Source organism: Sinocyclocheilus grahami, unplaced genomic scaffold (genome assembly GCF_001515645.1).
Source record: "Sinocyclocheilus grahami isolate Dianchi unplaced genomic scaffold, SAMN03320097.WGS_v1.1 scaffold501.1, whole genome shotgun sequence".
Taxonomy (NCBI): Eukaryota; Metazoa; Chordata; class Actinopteri; order Cypriniformes; family Cyprinidae; genus Sinocyclocheilus; species Sinocyclocheilus grahami.
In genome coordinates this window covers 775,171-794,440 of record NW_015505680.1, presented here as the reverse complement: position 1 = coordinate 794,440, position 19,270 = coordinate 775,171, and the positions used below count along the sequence as shown (strand labels likewise).

At 37.6% G+C, this 19,270-nt stretch overlaps 1 protein-coding gene across 2 annotated transcripts in view; it reads left to right on the top strand.

Moving 5' to 3' along the window:
- The window catches only part of lzts1 (leucine zipper, putative tumor suppressor 1), a 27,590-nt gene extending 8,977 nt beyond the window's left edge, over positions 1-18,613 (top strand). The window contains exons 1-6 of one of the 2 annotated variants that reach the window (XM_016236940.1): positions 9,975-10,064; positions 12,668-13,159; positions 13,980-14,822; positions 15,895-16,083; positions 16,248-16,442; positions 16,534-18,613. In XM_016236940.1, coding sequence (XP_016092426.1) covers positions 12,806-13,159; positions 13,980-14,822; positions 15,895-16,083; positions 16,248-16,442; positions 16,534-17,121 — 2,169 coding nt within the window. In that variant the 5' untranslated portion in view covers positions 9,975-10,064; positions 12,668-12,805 and the 3' untranslated portion in view covers positions 17,122-18,613. Of the gene's footprint in view, positions 1-9,974; positions 10,065-12,667; positions 13,160-13,979; positions 14,823-15,894; positions 16,084-16,247; positions 16,443-16,533 lie in introns of those variants that run through there. The other variant, XM_016236939.1, reaches the window with a different exon arrangement.
- The last annotated feature ends 657 nt before the right edge of the window (positions 18,614-19,270 follow it).

Here is a 19,270-nt window from a genome sequence, read left to right as displayed (position 1 = left end):
AATTTATGCATTTAGCAGATGCTTTCATCCAAAGCAACTTACAGTGCATTCAGGCTATACATTTTTTATCAGTATGTGTGTTCAAATTGAACCCACAACCTTTGCGCTGCTACCACTGAGCCATAGGAACATATATATATTATAATAATAATCAAATAAAATAAACACTGGTAAAACTGAACAAAATCTAACCAGAGTGAAAGAGAACTAAACACTAAGCTAAAATAATTACCTTGCACAGATTATGGGAATTAGGCCTAAACATGTAATACATTAATTTGGTAAGATTAAAATAATGAATAAAAAATACTACAACAATAATAATAATTATTATTATTATTATTTAAAAAAATGTAAAGAAAAAAAGGCAACGTTCTTGCGTGTAAAAACAGCTTAATGGAAAGGAACAAAACAGAACGTAGGATTGAGACACATTTTTCAAAATTGAACAACTATTAATTTGACTTGGTGTCATAAAAATATTACAGCCATGACATGAGATGCTGAAAAACAGTGATATGCGACAGAACAGCACTACTGCTAAGCTTATGTTCAACGATATGGAAATAAAACAGACAGCACATTGAATATTTAAAATACTTTGTGTAATGCTGATTCAATGATTTCACAATACCTATGATTTTTCGTCATTTGGGGACTCAACAAATATTGCTACATGGAATTAACTGCATTTTTATTTTTATTTTTATAATTTGACAGTAATATTAGACACAAAGGGCCTAATCATACACCCGGCGCAATGCGGCACCAGGTGCGACACATGTGTTTTTTGCTATAGTTTCAGCCCGACGCAGTTGTCATTTTCACGTCCTGCACCGCGTTGTTTAAATAGCAAATGCATTTGCGCCCATTTGTGCGCTCATGGGCGTGCTGGTCTGAAAACAAGGTGTGTTCAGGTGCATTGCTGGCGCATTGCTATTTTGAGGCAACTGAAACAGACTGTGCCATTGACCAACAAAAACCTGGTCTAAAGTCTGGCGCAATTTATTTATTTTTTGTTATGAAAAGAGCGCGTTAGTAATATGCGCCTATCCACCTTTTTCTTGCCGTAAAAATGGGCGTGGCCATTTGTAAAGTCTATGGGTCTAGCTTCCGGTCTCATCCACGTCCAGCTTGTTTGTTTTGCTACTTGATATTTAAAATTGGTGTGTCTTATCATGTTATTGTAATGTATTATCTTTAATTATGAATACACTGGTTTGTAGTGCAAACAGTTTTACCGTTTACTGCACATTGTAATTCTTCTCGTTATTTACCTATAGCGGCTAATGAACCGGAAGTCTCACCCATAGGCTTACTTCCGTGTCGAAGAAAAAGGCGGATAGGCGGGTGCACAACGTGCGTACACTTATTACTCACTTATGCTTATTACACACACAGGGACGCGCAGCAGCACACAAACAATTTCAAAAATTAAAATATTATTATTGTGTACATAAATATAAAAATGCCTACATGTTATAATGGATAGTCTTTGCATGTATCAGAATTACGCGCACGAGCAGATCCGTTCCCTCACTAGAGAAGCGCGCCGACCATTTTTCACGTCCGTAAACTAGCAAAAGTGGATTCGGACATGCCCTAAGCAAAACTGCGCTGTGCGCTTTGGACCATGCGCTTACATCATTAAAATAGGGCCCAAAGTGTATCAAAGTCATCAGAACTAAGAGAAAAAATAAGAGCTGTTTCTCATAGATAATGGCTGTGATTTATTACTCATCTGCACAATTTTACCCAAAATCTAACTTTCAAAGGAAGGCTTATTACTTGAGCACTCTAAGTGGTCGGCGTGCATCAGAGAGTGGGTCAGAAAGTGCTGTGTGGGTGTTGGAGAGGACTCTGAGTGATGCTGGAGGAGGAGATGTCCTTCCTTTTGAATTATTCACTCCATCACTGTAATGCATCTCCCTTCATGTTTAGAGTTCTTATTTCAAGAGTGCATTTGCTCTCTACTGCTCCAGATGTGGCTGAGAGCTTGAGTTTGAAAAATGTGACCAGTGGGATTCCCGCATGTGTGCTGCTCTCAGTCCAATTTAAGAATTAATCTAAAAATACTGCTAAAAATGTTTCTCCTTCTGTGACCTACTTTATGTACAATTCAATTACTTCGCTCAGAACTCAGATCTCAGATCATCCAGCACAAGATAAGTGCACTGTTGTATACTGGGTGTATATTAAAGAAGGTAATGCCGGGATTTGAAACCATCAATAATGGCCTACAAAAGCCTTAATTTATTGTTGCCATGGAGACTTGTAGGTGCATGTTGAATACATAATGCATTTTAGGATGAAAGTGTCCAATCCCAAAAGATTTTCTGTATGCTAAATAAGGTCTTATTGGTGGATTCTTTATGCCAACTGACCCTCCATTAAACTCGGTCTCCTCAGTTAGACAAGCTTGAGAACTTCTTATAGATTTCAGTTAATAGAATAATTTTCAGTCAAAAGTGCTTATAATGTGGTAAAAATTGGTAGGATATTCATACATGGGCTGGAATGATGTGCAACTTTGCAAAGTATTTTATCAGCCGTTCTTTCTTTAAAGGAAAGGTGAACTAACATGAAACAACAATTGCAATTATTTACAGCATGTATTAATTTAGGTTAATGTTAATAAATAAACATTAATAAATATTTTTTTGTTTGTTTTTTTTAATTCATGTTTGTACACCTGTAAAGCTTGTTTCCACCACAGAATCAAAAAAGGTCATTGCGGCTTTATATCTCAAAATTCGGACTTTATTTATCGCAAGTCTGACTTTTCCTCTCAGAACTGGGAGTTAACATCTCACAATTCTGAGAGTATGTTCAATTGCTTGTTATATATTTTTTTATTCTGTAGAGGAAACAAACTTTGTTGTACATAATACATTAATTATCATTAGCACATTAATTATCATGTAGAAATTCACTTTACCTAGATAAATAAATGCTCTAAAATTGACTGTTCTTTGTTTGTTCATGAAACCTAATTAAAGTTAACTAATTGGGCCTTTTTGTAAAGTCTAGTGAAAGTCTCTTTCTCATGTGAAACCAGAAAAGTCTACTTTGATAGCAAAAACAACTGAAAACAAGTTTGACCATTAAAAGTGAGTGAAGTGACATGTGGCCAAGTATGAGTATGGTGACCCATACTAGGAATTAGTGCTCTACATTTATCCCATCCAAAGTGCACACACACAGTAGTGAACACACACACACACCGTGAACACACACCCGGAGCAGTGGGCAGCCATTTTTTGCTGTGACGCCCGGGGAGCAGTTGGGGGTTCGGTGCCTTGCTCAAGGGCACCTCAGTCGTGGTATTGAAGGTGGGAGAGAGCGCTGTACATTCACTCCCCCCACCTACAATTCCTGCCGGTACGAGACTCGAACCCACAACCTTTGGGTTACGAGTCCGACTCTCTAACCATTAGGCCACGACTTCACCACTTAAAGGGATAGTTCACCCAAAAATCATGCTGTCATCATTTACTCACTCTCATGTCATTCCAAACCTGTAGGATTTTCACAAATGAAGATATTTAGAAGAATGTTGATAACCAAACAGTTTTGTTTACCATTGATTTTCATCGTATATACATATATATACATATATACATATACACATATATATATATATATATATACATTATATACTGTATTATATATAAACATTGAAAAAAAAATTCTCAAAATATATCTCCTTTTATTTTCAACAGAAGAAAGTCATACAGGTTTAGAATGGCATCAGGGTGAGTAAATGATGACTTTTTTATTCTGTGTAAACTATGTCTTTAAGTTCTGACTGTCAGATATTTTGGGTTGCAGTGCTGCAGTGTGACTGCTCCTGTGAAGGCCACCTAATAGAAGCATATTTGGTGTGATAAACACTTCCAAAACAGAGTAAAACAATTCAGGCTGGTGGACAGCACTGTTTAAAAAAAGTAACTGCTGCATCAGGGAGCCAAAAAAAAACAATAACCCACTGCCTTTTAAACCAGTTTCTGATTACACACAAATTGCAAGCTAATGAAACAAAATTAACAGGGGCACATTGTTCGATGTGTAAAGCTTGGGACACGGTGATGGGCTTTGCTCCAGATGGTCATTGTGCTCAGATTTTTTTTTTTGGGGGATGATAATATCACATCTGCTGATGGACAGGGACAGAGAGAGAGGGGCAAGACTTCCCCCACAGACCCTTAGCAGCTGCACACAATATACCACCAATTAAGTCTCCCTGACTAGATGATGGATGAATCCACAAGACAACATTAAACATCCAATGTTTTATTTAAACATGCATGACATTATTACACACACAGATTGGAGAAATGGAGAAAAAATGTCAGATTGCCTATTTAGAGCAATACATAGGAAAATAAATAAACATTTCTATGCATTTCAGCTCAAAAGCCTGCTTATTAATCATCTGCAAATACTTAACCGAGCCTCATTTTGCATGTAACAGATCATTCAATTGTGCAAAAGAACCGCATGAATTCATAGTGCAATTAAGTTACTATCAGTTCAGCTAATAATCACACGTTCATACAGAGTGCTGGGAGAAAGCAGCAATATAATGATCGTATGGCACATAGCCGACTGTGTGACTGAGAAACATTATTCCCATGGGACACCGAGGCCTGGTTGCTCTCCAGTACATATACTATATTCACACCAGCCACGTACAACTCTATAGACAGGTCTGATCAGTCCCTAAAAGTGTAATAACGTTTCACTATTTCCTGGCAGTCACCGTCAGAACTGTGTCAGTGATTATAGTGTTATTTTATTGAGTTACATTGTCATGTTCCAAAACTTCATGATATCAGTATAACTTTGTTGCCATTTTCGACTGTGCAACCTTTGGTGGTAAACCTCATGACTGGTCAGTAAATTTCCCAGTATACAGGCATCAGTGACTATAATGTTGCAATCAAACACTAAAGGTGCTCTTTGCATATGCAGTTACAGTCTCATTATTGTAATTTTCTATAGATCAATATCATCTAGATAAGGATTTATGATGATTGGGACACTTATTTTACATAGAAAAAAAATCAGATTCTTAACGGTGCAAATGTAAGTCTATGGGAGCCATCTGGCAGTCGCAGGTGTGGTAAAGTGCAGCAGTGTACGCTTTGTTTAGACTACAGTAAATCTTCTACAGTACAACAGCACAAACCAAGTCTTGATGCATGCATGCAGTAATGGATTGGCCATGCGTTGGATAACGTCTGCTGGTCACACTTCTCATAGGACGTCTTTGTCCCGCATAGGTTGACAAACAAGTGGAACGTGTGAGGGGAACAAAACCACACACACATACACTCTCAAAAGTGGCCCACTGTCTGTGATAAAGGTCTTTCATGGCCAATTAAAGCAGCTCGACTTTCCACCTCAATAACATCTAAGCATCTATTAGCGGCAAGCCCCTCCCGCACACACGCTCTGTCGCGGCTCCCGCTGAGCTCAGCTCAGTGACTGTATGATTAGGTCATATCATTCTCTGAGAACAATGAAACAACAGCCGAGAGCATGAAGAGCCAAAGCCAGCTGTCTAAAGTCTGCATTACCTACTCTCCAAAAAACTGTAAATCATGTGTGCTACTGCTGGGTGATTACAATAGTGTCTGAACGAGCACCAGGGTTTCAAAGGTCAAAATCTGAAAATGAATCTCAAAAGATCTTCTCTAGTATAGGGCAAAGTGTCAGTTATTATATAGACTTTAAATGTAATTCACAAACCATAAACTTCCAGCTAAACTCACAATAAAGATAATTTATTGGCATTTATGGTTCAATGAAGAAGAATCTTTAACATCCATGGAAACTTTTCATTGCACAAACGTTTTTACTCTCTTAAAACATTATTTTTCCACTATAAAGATCCTTTTTATAAATGGAAAGTTCTATTGAAGTAAAGGTTCTTCATGGAACCATCAAATCCAGTAAATAACCTTTACTTGTAAGCGTGTGTAGTGGAAAAGAGTTCTTCTGATTATTAAAATGTTCTTCACACTAAGAAAAAAACATTTTATGATGCTTTTATGGCATCAATGTGGGGGGGGGGAAACATTTATAACATTTATTTTAAGAGCGTAGTTGATAGATTATTCTATAGGCCAGAAGTTGAGCCGGGACGTTTCAATTGATTTGATTTAACTTTGAAAGGGATGCCATATTTTGTATTTTATTTTTAAATGTCTGTTTGCTGATATCTCACCCATTTTATATACACTTTTCATACATCAGTAAAGATATTTATCATTGTCCCACTTGATAGGGAAACTTAGCTCACTTCATTAGTTTATACACTGTTCCAAAATCACAGCTCTGCCCCAAAAGAGTGGGCCGCTTTTCAGAAATTAGATTTTAAGGCATCATGTGCGCAAAAAGTAGGCAGCAATACATGTATCCGTGGATAAGGCAATTCCATAATGCACTGCGATGGAAAAATAATAATTAAATAAACTATTTAATAATTTAATATAATAATAATAATATAATATATTATTATATTTTATTTATATTAAAAAACACAAAATAATAATTTAATAAAAATAGTTTAAAACTTACTTACTGTCTTTTACACAATAGTCATCTGGCACATATGACATCAGTCATCGCCCGATTGAGACTGAGAACTGCATCCAACTGAAGATGTCATAAATCAAGTGGTACTACTCTGAAGTGACCAATACGGGCCTATGACATTATGCATACCTCATTATTACACTGCTGCCCTCTCATTTTCATAGCAAGATACCATATTAAACAACAACAACTCTGGGAACTCCTAAACACTTAAATCCACATTCATAATTTAAAGAAATGCATTCAGTGTGCTGTCTGTACCCCCTGTCCCCAGGGGGGCCACAGCGGTAGACTGGGCGACCTTTGAGTCCTCACACACTTGCAAATGTGCCAGTCCATTGTCCACGGCTACAGCCTGTTTTTGCATATTGATTACACTGATCCCTCCACTAAGCACTTACAAAGAGCATCTGAAGGATCAATACCATGCCTTCTGCTAACGTCTTGCCAAATCAAACTTCACCCCTAAAATTGCATCTTGTCGGGGTGCAATGAAATGAATACTCAGAAGGGACGTGGGGTGACAAAACCATACTAAGGCCTTTTAAAAAAAGCATTTTTCCCCCTCAAGATTAGCGCTTAAAATGTTTTGCTAATCTAATGTTCCCTCCAAACAACACAACTCTTCCAACCTTGCTGTTTTGGACAAAGGGATGCATCCGCAGAGTTGGGATAGAGTTTCACAGCCAGATTGATTATCTGAAAGTCTGCCTTCTTTGTTCTGGTCCCCACGGTGCTGAATTTGCGCTTCAGATGAATGTACACAGATGCAAAAACTTGGGTGCAGAGCAATAGCTGTGTAGTGGTTTTTATGACATTTTGAGTTTACTCTTAGATATTTTTATCGTTTTCAGAGACAGTTATGTGATGACTTTAGAACAAGAATTTAAAACAATTGTTGGGGAAAAAGTGCTTATGATAATTTCTTTAAAATCCTTGAATAGAATCCAAACAAGTGGACTTAAAAACGAATGTTCTGAATTGAATTTATATTGTACAAATCCATAATTACCATTTTGAAGTGAACATTCTTTTTTTCTCATTTTCAAGTAAAAAACATCCTTAAAACAAGGTAAATTTGCAAATATTGTAAATATTAATACCTATTTTCAGGAATTATATCTTATAATGTTTACTTTTCTTACTCCAAACCTGCATAGATAGATAGATTTCAAAATTTGAAGCAAAATCTGACTTTAGCTTTGTGAAACTATGCTATATAAAACATATCTGAATGAAACAAAAACAGCAGACGGGCTGCATAAGAGCACAAATTCACTCTCTGACAGCAGGTGGCGCTTATTGAACAGCAGCAACATAACGTTTCCTTGGTTACCGCTGTAAGCAAAGTAGCGCTGCACTTATAAATACTACTTTAAGTAAGGGATAATGCGCGGCTAGCTGTGCATTAAATAATTTTAATGCACGACGTGGAGGCTTCACTCACTTCACGTCGGGTGGTTGCCTCCGGAGAATGAATTAAAATTGTTTAATGCACAGCTAGCCGTGCATTATCTCGCATATACAGTACCATGGTCATTTGCCAGCAGTGACAAGTTAAAGTTGTTAATGATGTTTGCAGCGCAACATTTACTGGAAGGGCAAAAATTACGATTATTTTCGCCTGTTACGGCTTATTAGCTCTAGCATTCTGCCCGCTTCAAATCAGACATACAGAGTATGATGAAAATTACAGGCCTCTCTCATCTTTTTAAGTGGGAGAACTTGCACAATTGGTGGCTGACTAAATACTTTTTTTCCCCACTGTACCATGGTCATTTGCCAGCAGTGACAAGTTAAAGTTGTTAATGATGTTTACAGCGCAACATTTACTGGAAGGGCAAAAATTACGATTATTTTCGCCTGTTACGGCTTATTAGCTCTAGCATTCTGCCCGCTTCAAATCAGACACACAGATGAAATATATAATATCATATTTATTTGAATGAATGAATTATAACATTTATTTGTAAAGCTGTGAGTGTAGTTACTTCAAAAACAGCGCCCCTGCTATTATAAATCCCTTAATCCTACACCATACAACATACAACAACTACCTTATTAACTATTGATTATTAAATTAATTATTAAAGCAGCAAATTAGGAGTTTATTGAGGCAAGTTGCATTCAATAGTTAGTTAATAGTGTGACAAAACTTTTATTAACAGCAGCAGGCGCAATGATATTACGCAGCGCATGAAAATAGGCTTATTGGAAGTTACGTAGCTGGGGACTATTTTCAGGCACTGCATAATATCATTGCGCCTGCTGCACCCATGGTACAGCAGCAAAGTTCCTTAATTATTACGCCGGAATGAGAGTATAGTTCCTAGTCATATCGGCCTAGAAAATCGCAACTTTTCATTTTCCGTCGGTATTAAAGTGAAGTTTTAAATAGGAAAAATATAGAAACTCTTTGGTCATTTTTGAGCGAGATGCTAAAGGTCTAATCAGATTCAACGATCTATGCTAAGCTGCAGCTAAAAGTGCTACCGCCAGACCCGGAGATTGGCTGAATGGATTCGAAAACGGTAAAACTCAACTGTTTAACTCTAGGGGAGTTGGAAAATGAGCCTATTTTCAAAAATAGTGGCGTGTTCCTTTAAGGCTATTAAAATATTTGCCTGCTTTGGCATTTTAATGTTGATTTATACAAACAGAAACATCTGCACAAAAAGACACCTCATGCACTTTACGGCAACACACTTCTTTTTGAGAGGTAGTTAGAAAATCATTTATTTTGTGTAAAATTAGCATTCAGCCTAAATAAATGTTCAAGCTCACTGAACCTCACACAAAACAGGCACACTTCAGTGGACAAAGACAGACGGAAGGAGGGAACATCAAGCTCTTCTTTCTTTCTTTTCCTGGAGGGGTGTTTGTTCAGAGTGGGTGCAGGGCAGTTTGGAGAGGAGGGGAGGGCAGCAAAGGGAGCCAACTGGGAGAAGTGTGTGTGTGTTTGAACAGAAAACAGCAAAAGATAATGATAAAAAATGAGTGAAAGTCACAAAACGTGCATTTTTTGTATGTATTATGATTATGTTAAGGTATTAGGGTGTATGTGTACGACAGAGAAAGAGTGGGAGAAAAAGTGAGTGTGACAGAGGGGGGCACGCAGCTCATTGTAAGCAGCAGTGAGTTAATCTCTTTAGCGGCACACGTCTTATGTAAAGAGGTGTAATGGTCTCTGCCCCAAGGGACCTCAGGGGACACTGGGGTCCCGTCTCCCAGCAACATTTGCATGTCGGTTATTCCAAAAAAAGATATGAGGGGGAAAAAACTGGTGAATGGTGATAAGATCCACCCCCTTTGCATGGTAGAATCTTGTCTACAGGCAGACTATAGAGTATTCTGCGGTTCACTCAAGGACAAACACATTCTGACTTGCCACGGAGAGCATGCGAAGGAGATTTGATTCAGATTGGACAAACAGAGTGTCTGTGGATTTATCTGTTTGAAGAGTAAGTGTCATTTTGTCATCTATTTTATTCTGGTAAGCCTTTGAACTTGATAGTAATAGTGGAGTAAAAAGAGGTGATTTTGGGTTACTGATGCCAGACAGACATTGAGACGGTCCAACTGAGATTGTTTACCTGGAGCACATGGTCTGTGCATGCATCAAAGCACAATGCAATATCCGACTTGACTTTTGCTGACTGTTTTGTACCTTTTATATAAACAAATAATGCAATAACACAAAACACAGTGCATACAGCTTGCTTCTCATGAATGTTCATTTTTATTATTATTTGAACTCATCACAGAAAATACTCCCTCCATGGGTTGACAAGAACAGTTTGCTTGTTCCAGTGATTTATGGGAGTTATTTTAAATGGGATTCATTGCATTTTTAATATATGACAACTATGTACTATGTGTTGTAACAGAACATTTGAATCGATAATAAAATCCAGGATTGTCATTAATTTGCAGTGCTGCATAAAAGAAGATTATTAGCATTACATTACTGCTTGGCATGCCTCGAGGAAAAAATATGTGTGACTATCTTAAACAAAGACATTGATGAGAACAGACATTGAGACGGTCCAACTGAGATTGTTTACCTGGAGCACATGGTCTGTGCATGCATCAAAGCACAATGCAATATCCGACTTGACTTTTGCTGACTGTTTTGTACCTTTTATATAAACAAATAATGCAATAACACAAAACACAGTGCATACAGCTTGCTTCTCATGAATGTTCATTTTTATTATTATTTGAACTCATCACAGAAAATACTCCCTCCATGGGTTGACAAGAACAGTTTGCTTGTTCCAGTGATTTATGGGAGTTATTTTAAATGGGATTCATTGCATTTTTAATATATGACAACTATGTACTATGTGTTGTAACAGAACATTTGAATCGATAATAAAATCCAGGATTGTCATTCATTTGCAGTGCTGCATAAAAGAAGATTATTAGCATTACATTACTGCTTGGCATGCCTCGAGGAAAAAATATGTGTGACTATCTTAAACAAAGACATTGATGAGATCACTTTTCATTGGAAGGGACTGCCAAAGGGCTGCCTAAAGCCATTAAGTCCTTCTGCTGAAACAGATCGTGTTTATTTATAAGAATGCAAAAGTAGTACTGAATAATCATATTTAATTAATGCACATGCGGAATAAAAACCACATGAATGATAATTGAGTTGTTTGTGAAATATCATCCTTCTGGCGATGATAACAGAGTATATAAACAGTTGAGTCAATGTTTAAGAGGTCATTAATATATACCCCTATGTCCGTTTTATTCGATTTTGAAACAGCATGCAACAGCGAAACTTATGGAATAGGGAGTGATTAGACACAAACACAGATGTGGCTGCATATATGGTTTTCTAATCTAAAAGCAGCTGCAAGGCAGCAAAGTTACAACAAAATAACATAAAAAGAAAATTTCTTTGGAATGCATGAATTCATAATGTGATATTAAACAGTAGGCATATTTGCTGTGTTCTTTCTAGCTAATAAGCCTTTAACATATCAGCCATCACAATTAGACCAGTTATACAAAGCCACGTGTGATGATCATGGCAGATCTTTTGTTCATAAAGCCCCTCGCTATCTGCTCTGAAAGACAGATGGGAGGTATGATGTGTTGATTATGGATGTGTAATATATGCTTTAGAATCATATGAATCATAAAAGAAGATTGAGTAGCTGGTGACAGACCCTTGGTACTCTTGTACTTTTATCAGGTGACTGACAGGTCCCATCTCCCTAGTGAGCTCCCATGATTACAATATTATGCCCTACATATGAAACCTTATATATGTACGCTAATATGTGCTGTAAGTTAGCTCATAAACAAGTTGGAACGTGTTTGTTTTTGATTTTTTTCTAAATAATGCTTGTTTGATGTAATGAAATATGCAAAAACGTTAAGTATGTTTACATGCACCATTATGTTCGAGCTAAAGTCTGTCCAATTATACAGTACATAGCAAATCAAATATTTTTAAAGGATTACATATTTAATATACATTTGAAAGATCAAATAAACAATGCACAAGAGGCCAAATGTAACTTCATAAAAATTGGACTGGTACGGTGGACTGGACTGATTTTTTTTTACATGATTTTTAAAAAAAGATGTTATTTTAGTCAGGCAGAAATCAAACTCAAAGTGGATGTAAACATACTCATTGTATTTTGGTAGCCTGACAAGAAGAAAAAAAAGTAATTGGCAGGTCTTTGACCTACTGACCAAGTAATATGAATAGATGTTTGACCTAGTCACACTAATTTCAAGCTTGCATTTGCCTTTGTTTGTCAAAGAGGAGGGTGTTCTTGGTACTTGTTCAAAGCGTGCATTTAGTATGGTCTCCATATTGTAAATCAGGATATTCAGGGTAACTGCCATTAGGTCTACCCCTATCGTATCGCATGTAGGCAAAGAGCCAACAAAACTTACTGTAGTTCGTGTTTGCTGACCTAGTGAACGTTAAGTAAAGTAAACATTAAGACAAATTCTGCATAGACTCTGGTGCTATACTGCTCTAATGACAACAGGAGACATCTCACTTCATTTCTTAAAATCCATGTCTTACCAGGTTTCCCAAATGAGAATAAGAAGGATCTCCACACAAGGCTATGAGTCCGTCAGACCTTCCTCCATCATTAAAATTCTGTAATTACACACCTGCCACCACCAAGACCACCACCTGCTTTCTCCAGATGTCCCAGGAAACATGGGTAGTGTCAGCAGTTTGATATCAGGCCATAGCCTCCACAGCAAACACTGCAAAGGCTCTGAAAACAAACTCAAAAAGGGGCTTCAGTCTAAGAAAACATGCCGTAGCTTGGATGGCCTTCTGAAGTATGGCTTCACTCAGGATCATTGCAGCACCAACAACAACTCAAAAGTCAGCTATCATTCAGGCAAAAACGACGACTTCTTTTACATCAAGGTCAGCAACAAGCCCCAAACTGCTAACATTAATACAGCTGAAGACAGTCAAGGAAGAACAACTGAGACGGACAATGAGGTGGACAGGAGAGGAGGGCCATCAGAATTAGTTTCGCTGTCTGGAAAACTAGAAAAGGTAACAGAACTAGAGTAAGCTAGAGAATAAGCAAGGTTTGAACTACAAAAAGTTAATTTTTATTGCCAAAATAACATAACATCGTCAAGAGTTTAATTTCTCCACTGCCTATATTGTTGTGTATTATGGTAGTATTTCACGCCTATAAAAACTCAGTACAATTCCATTAAACATGTACGCAAAGCAACATGTCTGTTTAGGAAGCATGTTCAGTCCACATTCAAGCAGCCAAACCCAAAAGATGGCCCATCCCCCAGACATTGTTATCACACAAAATCAAACAACAGTCAAGTATAGTTGATATTAAGTAATCCCCACCAGCCCCTGACACTTTCACCAAGAGCTTAGCGGTGTCTGCTCCATTTAATTAAACCTTCAGATTGACGAGGTAAGAATGCCTTGATCTCTCCAGAGATTCGGTCCAATGGCGGTGTGGCACTTGCAAGCAGGCAAGCACCTCTTTCCCTGAACTGCCTAATTTATGAAGAATCTAGCTAGGAAAATGAGCCCAGTTTTACTAGGTCAGGAAGTTAATGCTAAACCATGGGGTAAACATGCTACCATCAGTAAGAGGAAATGACTGGGAAAATAGGAGAGGAATCAGAAAGAAGGAAAGGGTTGTCTTGAGATTGGATCAATCATTTATGCAAAATGGTTTGTTGTAATGTCCTGGCAGTTATGAGAGTAATTACTTTGAGAGCATCTGATCAATAGGTTTTAAGATGGAGAGTGTCCTGCCATAAAGTGAATGATCAATTGGTTGCAGTGCACTTCAAATCCCAAAAACACTGATCTATATTTTTCTGTCTTCTCTCTTTAGAGTATAGAGAATGTTTTAATTCGACCCACCGCATTCAAACCAGTTCTTCCTCGAAGTACCAGTTCCTCGGTGGAGACTCATAACAACTTGAGCACTATCCTTGGCAAGAGAATTAGTCCTATAGACAGGCTAAAAGATCTTCAGGACCCCAAGCTGGAGACAAATTCTGGTACCTTCTCTGACTCTGGAAGGAACTCTATGTCCAGCCTGCCCACTCAAAGCATCAGTGGTAGCAGCCAGATGGACAACCTAAGCACTTCAAATAACCACATGGCACGCCATGGATGCCTTGCCCAAAACATGGACACATCTCAGAAACCACAGGGAGGTGTAGCAGGGATGAATGGAAACTCTGGAACCAGTTGGATGTGTAGTGGGACTAATGGTGGAAACAGTTGGGCCAATGGATTTAGTGAAACAAACAGTGAGTCGACAAATGGCAATACAAGATCCATTGGTGTCCTAAGTGAAAGTGTGGCAGCAGCAATAAGTCTGAACAGAGAAATAACTGCTGCAGCACTGACGGTTTCATCCAACGAGCCAAAGATGGATTTCTCTGGAAACCAAGAGCTGCTTCTGGAACAGAGATTTACAATTTCAGAGCAAATCCCAACAAAACCGTCATCTTCTGGGGGCTGTGTCCGATCACCAATTTCAATGGATGAATCACTGATACAGCAGCTGGAGCAGAAACTTCTAGAACGTGAAACCGAGCTGGCAGAGTTACAAACAAGCCTTGAGGAGAAGGAGACAGACACATGTCATCTATTTGAGGAGAAGCAACGCTACTGTGCTGAGGAGATGGAGGGGTTGAAACAGCACTGTTCTACAAAACTCCGTCAAGTAAGTTGCTTACAATATTCATAGGTTTGAAGAGGTGAACATATAGTTTAGTGTGACTCCAAAACCAATAAGAGTACCTTATTTTACCTTGATGGTCAACCAAATAAAAAAAAACAATCAAAGATTGTTTGTGCTGAGGAAGCTAAATTCCTTTAATGTACAGAGAGTCATTCTCAGGACTTTTTATAATTCATTTGTTGAAATTATATTGTCCTTTTCCTTTATTTGTTGGTTTTCCTTATTGTCTACAAAGAACAAAAATCATTTGCAAGGTATTGTTAATGTGTGCTCAAAAATTTTAGGTGTTCCCTTGCGAAGTCTTACATTTTATTATGAACAGGAAGTGATGAGGACGGCACATAAAATTATAGGAGACTGCACACACCCTTTGAATGATTATTTTGAGTGGATGCCCCTTGGGTGACATTTAAGGTCAATTAGATGTTCCACAAACCAGTACAAATTTACTTTTGTGCCTGAAGCAATACGTTTATGTAATAAATCTAGTTAATTTAGATGATTTATTTAGTGAATTAGTTTTTGTTTTTTTTACTTAAATTTGTTTCCCCTTTTATTTTTATGTATTTGGTGTATGTGTGCTCAAAAATTTTAGGTGTTCCCTTGCGAAGTCTTACATTTTATTATGAACAGGAAGTGATGAGGACGGCACATAAAATTATAGGAGACTGCACACACCCTTTGAATGATTATTTTGAGTGGATGCCCCTTGGGTGACATTTAAGGTCAATTAGATGTTCCACAAACCAGTACAAATTTACTTTTGTGCCTGAAGCAATAAGTTTATGTAATAAATCTAGTTAATTTAGATGATTTATTTAGTGAATTTGTTTTTTTTACTTAAATTTGTTTCCCCTTTTATTTTTATGTATTTGGTGTATTTTTTTTTAATATATGTATGTGTGTGTTAAGTGTTGTATATGTGAAGCACCACGAAAGTCTGAATTAATTGCCCCAAGGGGATTAATAAAACTCTAAACTAAACAAAAAAAAACTAAATACGCTTTTCAAATTTATCCAGGCAGATCTTAATGATGGTTTGTGTAACCTGCAGGTGTCTCAGAGGGCTTTGAGAGCCCAACAGTTATTACAGCTTCAGGTGATACAACTTCAACAGGACAAGGAACGTCTGCAGGAGGAGGTGGACCAGCTTAATCATGACTGGGACACTGCAGAAAGCCGACTCCGAATCTATGAGAGCCAGAAAAACCTAGCACCCACTCTAGAAGAGACTCAGTGGGAGGTCAGTCTATAAAACTTTATTGTGACAAATGTGGATACAATGAAAATCTATGTGTTCTGTGTTTGATAAAGAGGTCAATTTAAAAGATGAACAGCTGGGATAATTGGGATCAAAATTGTTACAAAAACTACTTAACACATTCATAATTTTTGTTATTTTTGTAGGTGTGCCAGAAGTCAGGTGAGATTTCTCTGCTAAAGCAGCAACTTAGGGACTCCCAGGCCGATGTTGGAAACAAACTCAGTGAGATTGTCAGTCTCAAAGCCTCTCAGAAGGAGTCCAGATGTAAGATGGAAGAACTGGAAAAGAAGATCAAGGAGTATGAGGAAGCACTTCACCAGCGAAGCGCTGAGGTTGAGGTCAGTGTTCATTGATATTAGATTAACTTGCAGTTACTACTCCATGACGTACCATCAAATATGACTGACTTTGATATCTCTTTTGAAAAAGGTGTCTAAGAATGAGTTTCAAAGAAAGAAGAATGAAGCCGACCTCCTCAGGGAGAAGGTGAACTTGCTGGAAATGGACATCAAGAGCATGAAGCAGGACTTAGCAATGGCCAAAGAGGAGCAACAGCAGCTAATGACCATGAGAGCCAAAGTTGAGGAACAACAGCTGCAACTGCAGATAAGCCAAGCCCGGATGGAGGCTTTTGGGACTGGTCAAGCCAAATCGAAAGCCCAGGATGGAACAAGTGCCAGTAAAACACTGACTCATAATGGAGGGACTGCAAACTTGGATGCCCTACAGAAGGAAGTAGAGAGGCTGAGAGGGGAACTGAAGGAAGAGAAGCAAAAGAAACATAAGATGATGAATAGCTTCCAGCAGGAGAGACAAACATGGAATAAAGAGAAAGACAAAGTAATCAGATACCAAAAGCAGTTGCAGTACAATTACCTACAGATGTACAGAAAGAACAAGGACCTGGAGAAGATTCTGAGGGAGCTAACGGCTGAGATGGACAGTCGCACAGAGATGGACATGGACAGCCATAGCTCTGACCTGAACTTTGAAAAAATTGTAGCCACAGAGATATGAGGTCCGAATGGTTTTAAAATGGTGAATGTACTAGTGGGGCACAATTCACAAAATGTATCGGGAAGAAACATGATGTCACAAGAGATTTTAAGATATCAGGAGATGCTCGAAACTCAAGACAATAGCATCACTTGTACATACCACTAAAAGCTTTTCTCCTTTTAAATCTACTACTTAAATTAAAATCTTAGGATGTCAGCCATGTGCATTTATGATTAAGTTCCTATTAAAGGTGCAGTAAGCAATTTTGTTTAATAAAATGACACTCTTACTTCACACATTTCACTGAATTAGTGTTCCTAAACCATCACATCTGTCTCTGTGGCAGCCGTATATTCTGTAAACTTCAAATAATTGACCACGGTCAGATTCTTTTGTTTAGCCATTTTAGCATTTTCTGCCTGTCAGTCGTTTTGTGCATTCATAGGGCAGCCAGTGAATAGGAAGCAGGTGTCTAGGAGTGTGGCAGTTGAATACTTGAATAATTTAACTTAAATAATTCAAGTTAAGCACCATATTAAGTTTCATAAGCAGTTGACAGTTGTTGGTTTGTCATGCAAGGATTCCATTTTGCTAGCATTTAGATCAGTGATCCTCAAATCTGGCTCGCGATTGATTAGGGTTAGAGCTAAACTCTGCAGGAAAGTGGATCTCGCGAGCTAGATTTGAGGATCACTGATTTAGATTTGAACAACCATGGCAACAATGAGATGTGCTACTGTTTTCCTGCTAATCTCTGGTTACAATGGTAAGAGTTATGGAAAGTGTGTGCGAGTCTAATTTAGAGATTAATTCATGCAGAAGTTCCAGAATGGCTAACATTGCTTACAGCACCTTTAATCTGTGCACATCCAACCAAATGCTTTACCTCCCACTAATCCAAACAATCCAGTGCTTCTTGCCTTAACCTCAAGCAGTTGTACAGTCTCACTACAGGGTGGAAAAGTTATATGAATGTTTTGTTTGCTGTAATTGCTAGTTTTGCACACTCTCTTTCTTTTTATATGACATGAATCTTTATCACCAATGTCTTGGCAGACAGGCTCATAGAGACTCTGTGTACAGTGAGATGATATCATGTTGAATGCAAATGCACTGTTCACAAATGTCCAGATACATATTTCATTGTTAATCTAAAGTATTTCATAATTCCTTCACAGCTTTTTAACTGAGCACTTGTGCTACCAGTACTAGAATATCAACTTTGAAGCCTAGTCATTGTACAGTTTCTGTTGGAATTTTAAAAGTATGGTCAAGTCACTTTCACTCGCAGACACAGATTTGTGTAGGACAACAAGGGTTAATTAAAACAACACATTTGTACTATAGGAAAAGATCATTTTGAAATGTAACTTATGATTTACTCACTCTTTTGTACCAAAATATAATACTTTCTCTAGTTTATTTTTTCTTCTTTAAATTTTTATTTTTTTACTGCCAAGCTCCAAAAACACAAAAGTTGTTCACTCATATATTCCTTCTCAGGGCTCGCAAAATTTAAAAATCCCTGGTAGCCCTTCGGGCAGGTACCCTTCAAATTTTGGTAGCCCAAAAATTAATTTAACTAGCCCAAATAAAAATAGACCTTTAAAAATAAAAAATTTTAAAAAATGATATATATGTAGAGCTGCACAAGTAAAATGAACACAGTATGAGTGGGCTTGGACAATGTATGTGGTAACATACAGTACTGAGCCATAAAATTACATGATTTACAGTTCAGATACAGGTTTTCACAAAAACAAAAATCTTATACAACAGCATTTCAGCCTTCAGACCATTTTTATGAAAAGGGATAAATCAAGAATATAAATTGTTACATATTACTTTAGATTGTTTAGATTTTTAGAAGGCACATTAACTTCTTTCTCATTTACAACTCTATGTGTTTGCTGCATAAAAACACGAGTTGATATTTGCATTGATCTGACTATAAACAGCAAGAAAGGCTTATTGGAAATGCAAATTCATTCTCTGCCACAAGGTGGCGCTTTAGGAGCGCTGAAATATTGCGATTTCCCCAGTAATGGCTGTACACAAAGCAGCTCCACATTTTGCTACACATATCCCACAGTGTCATGATGAAAATGCAATCCTAATTGTTCTAACTGTTAGTTTAAATGCATTTAGGACAAATAGCATTTAAATG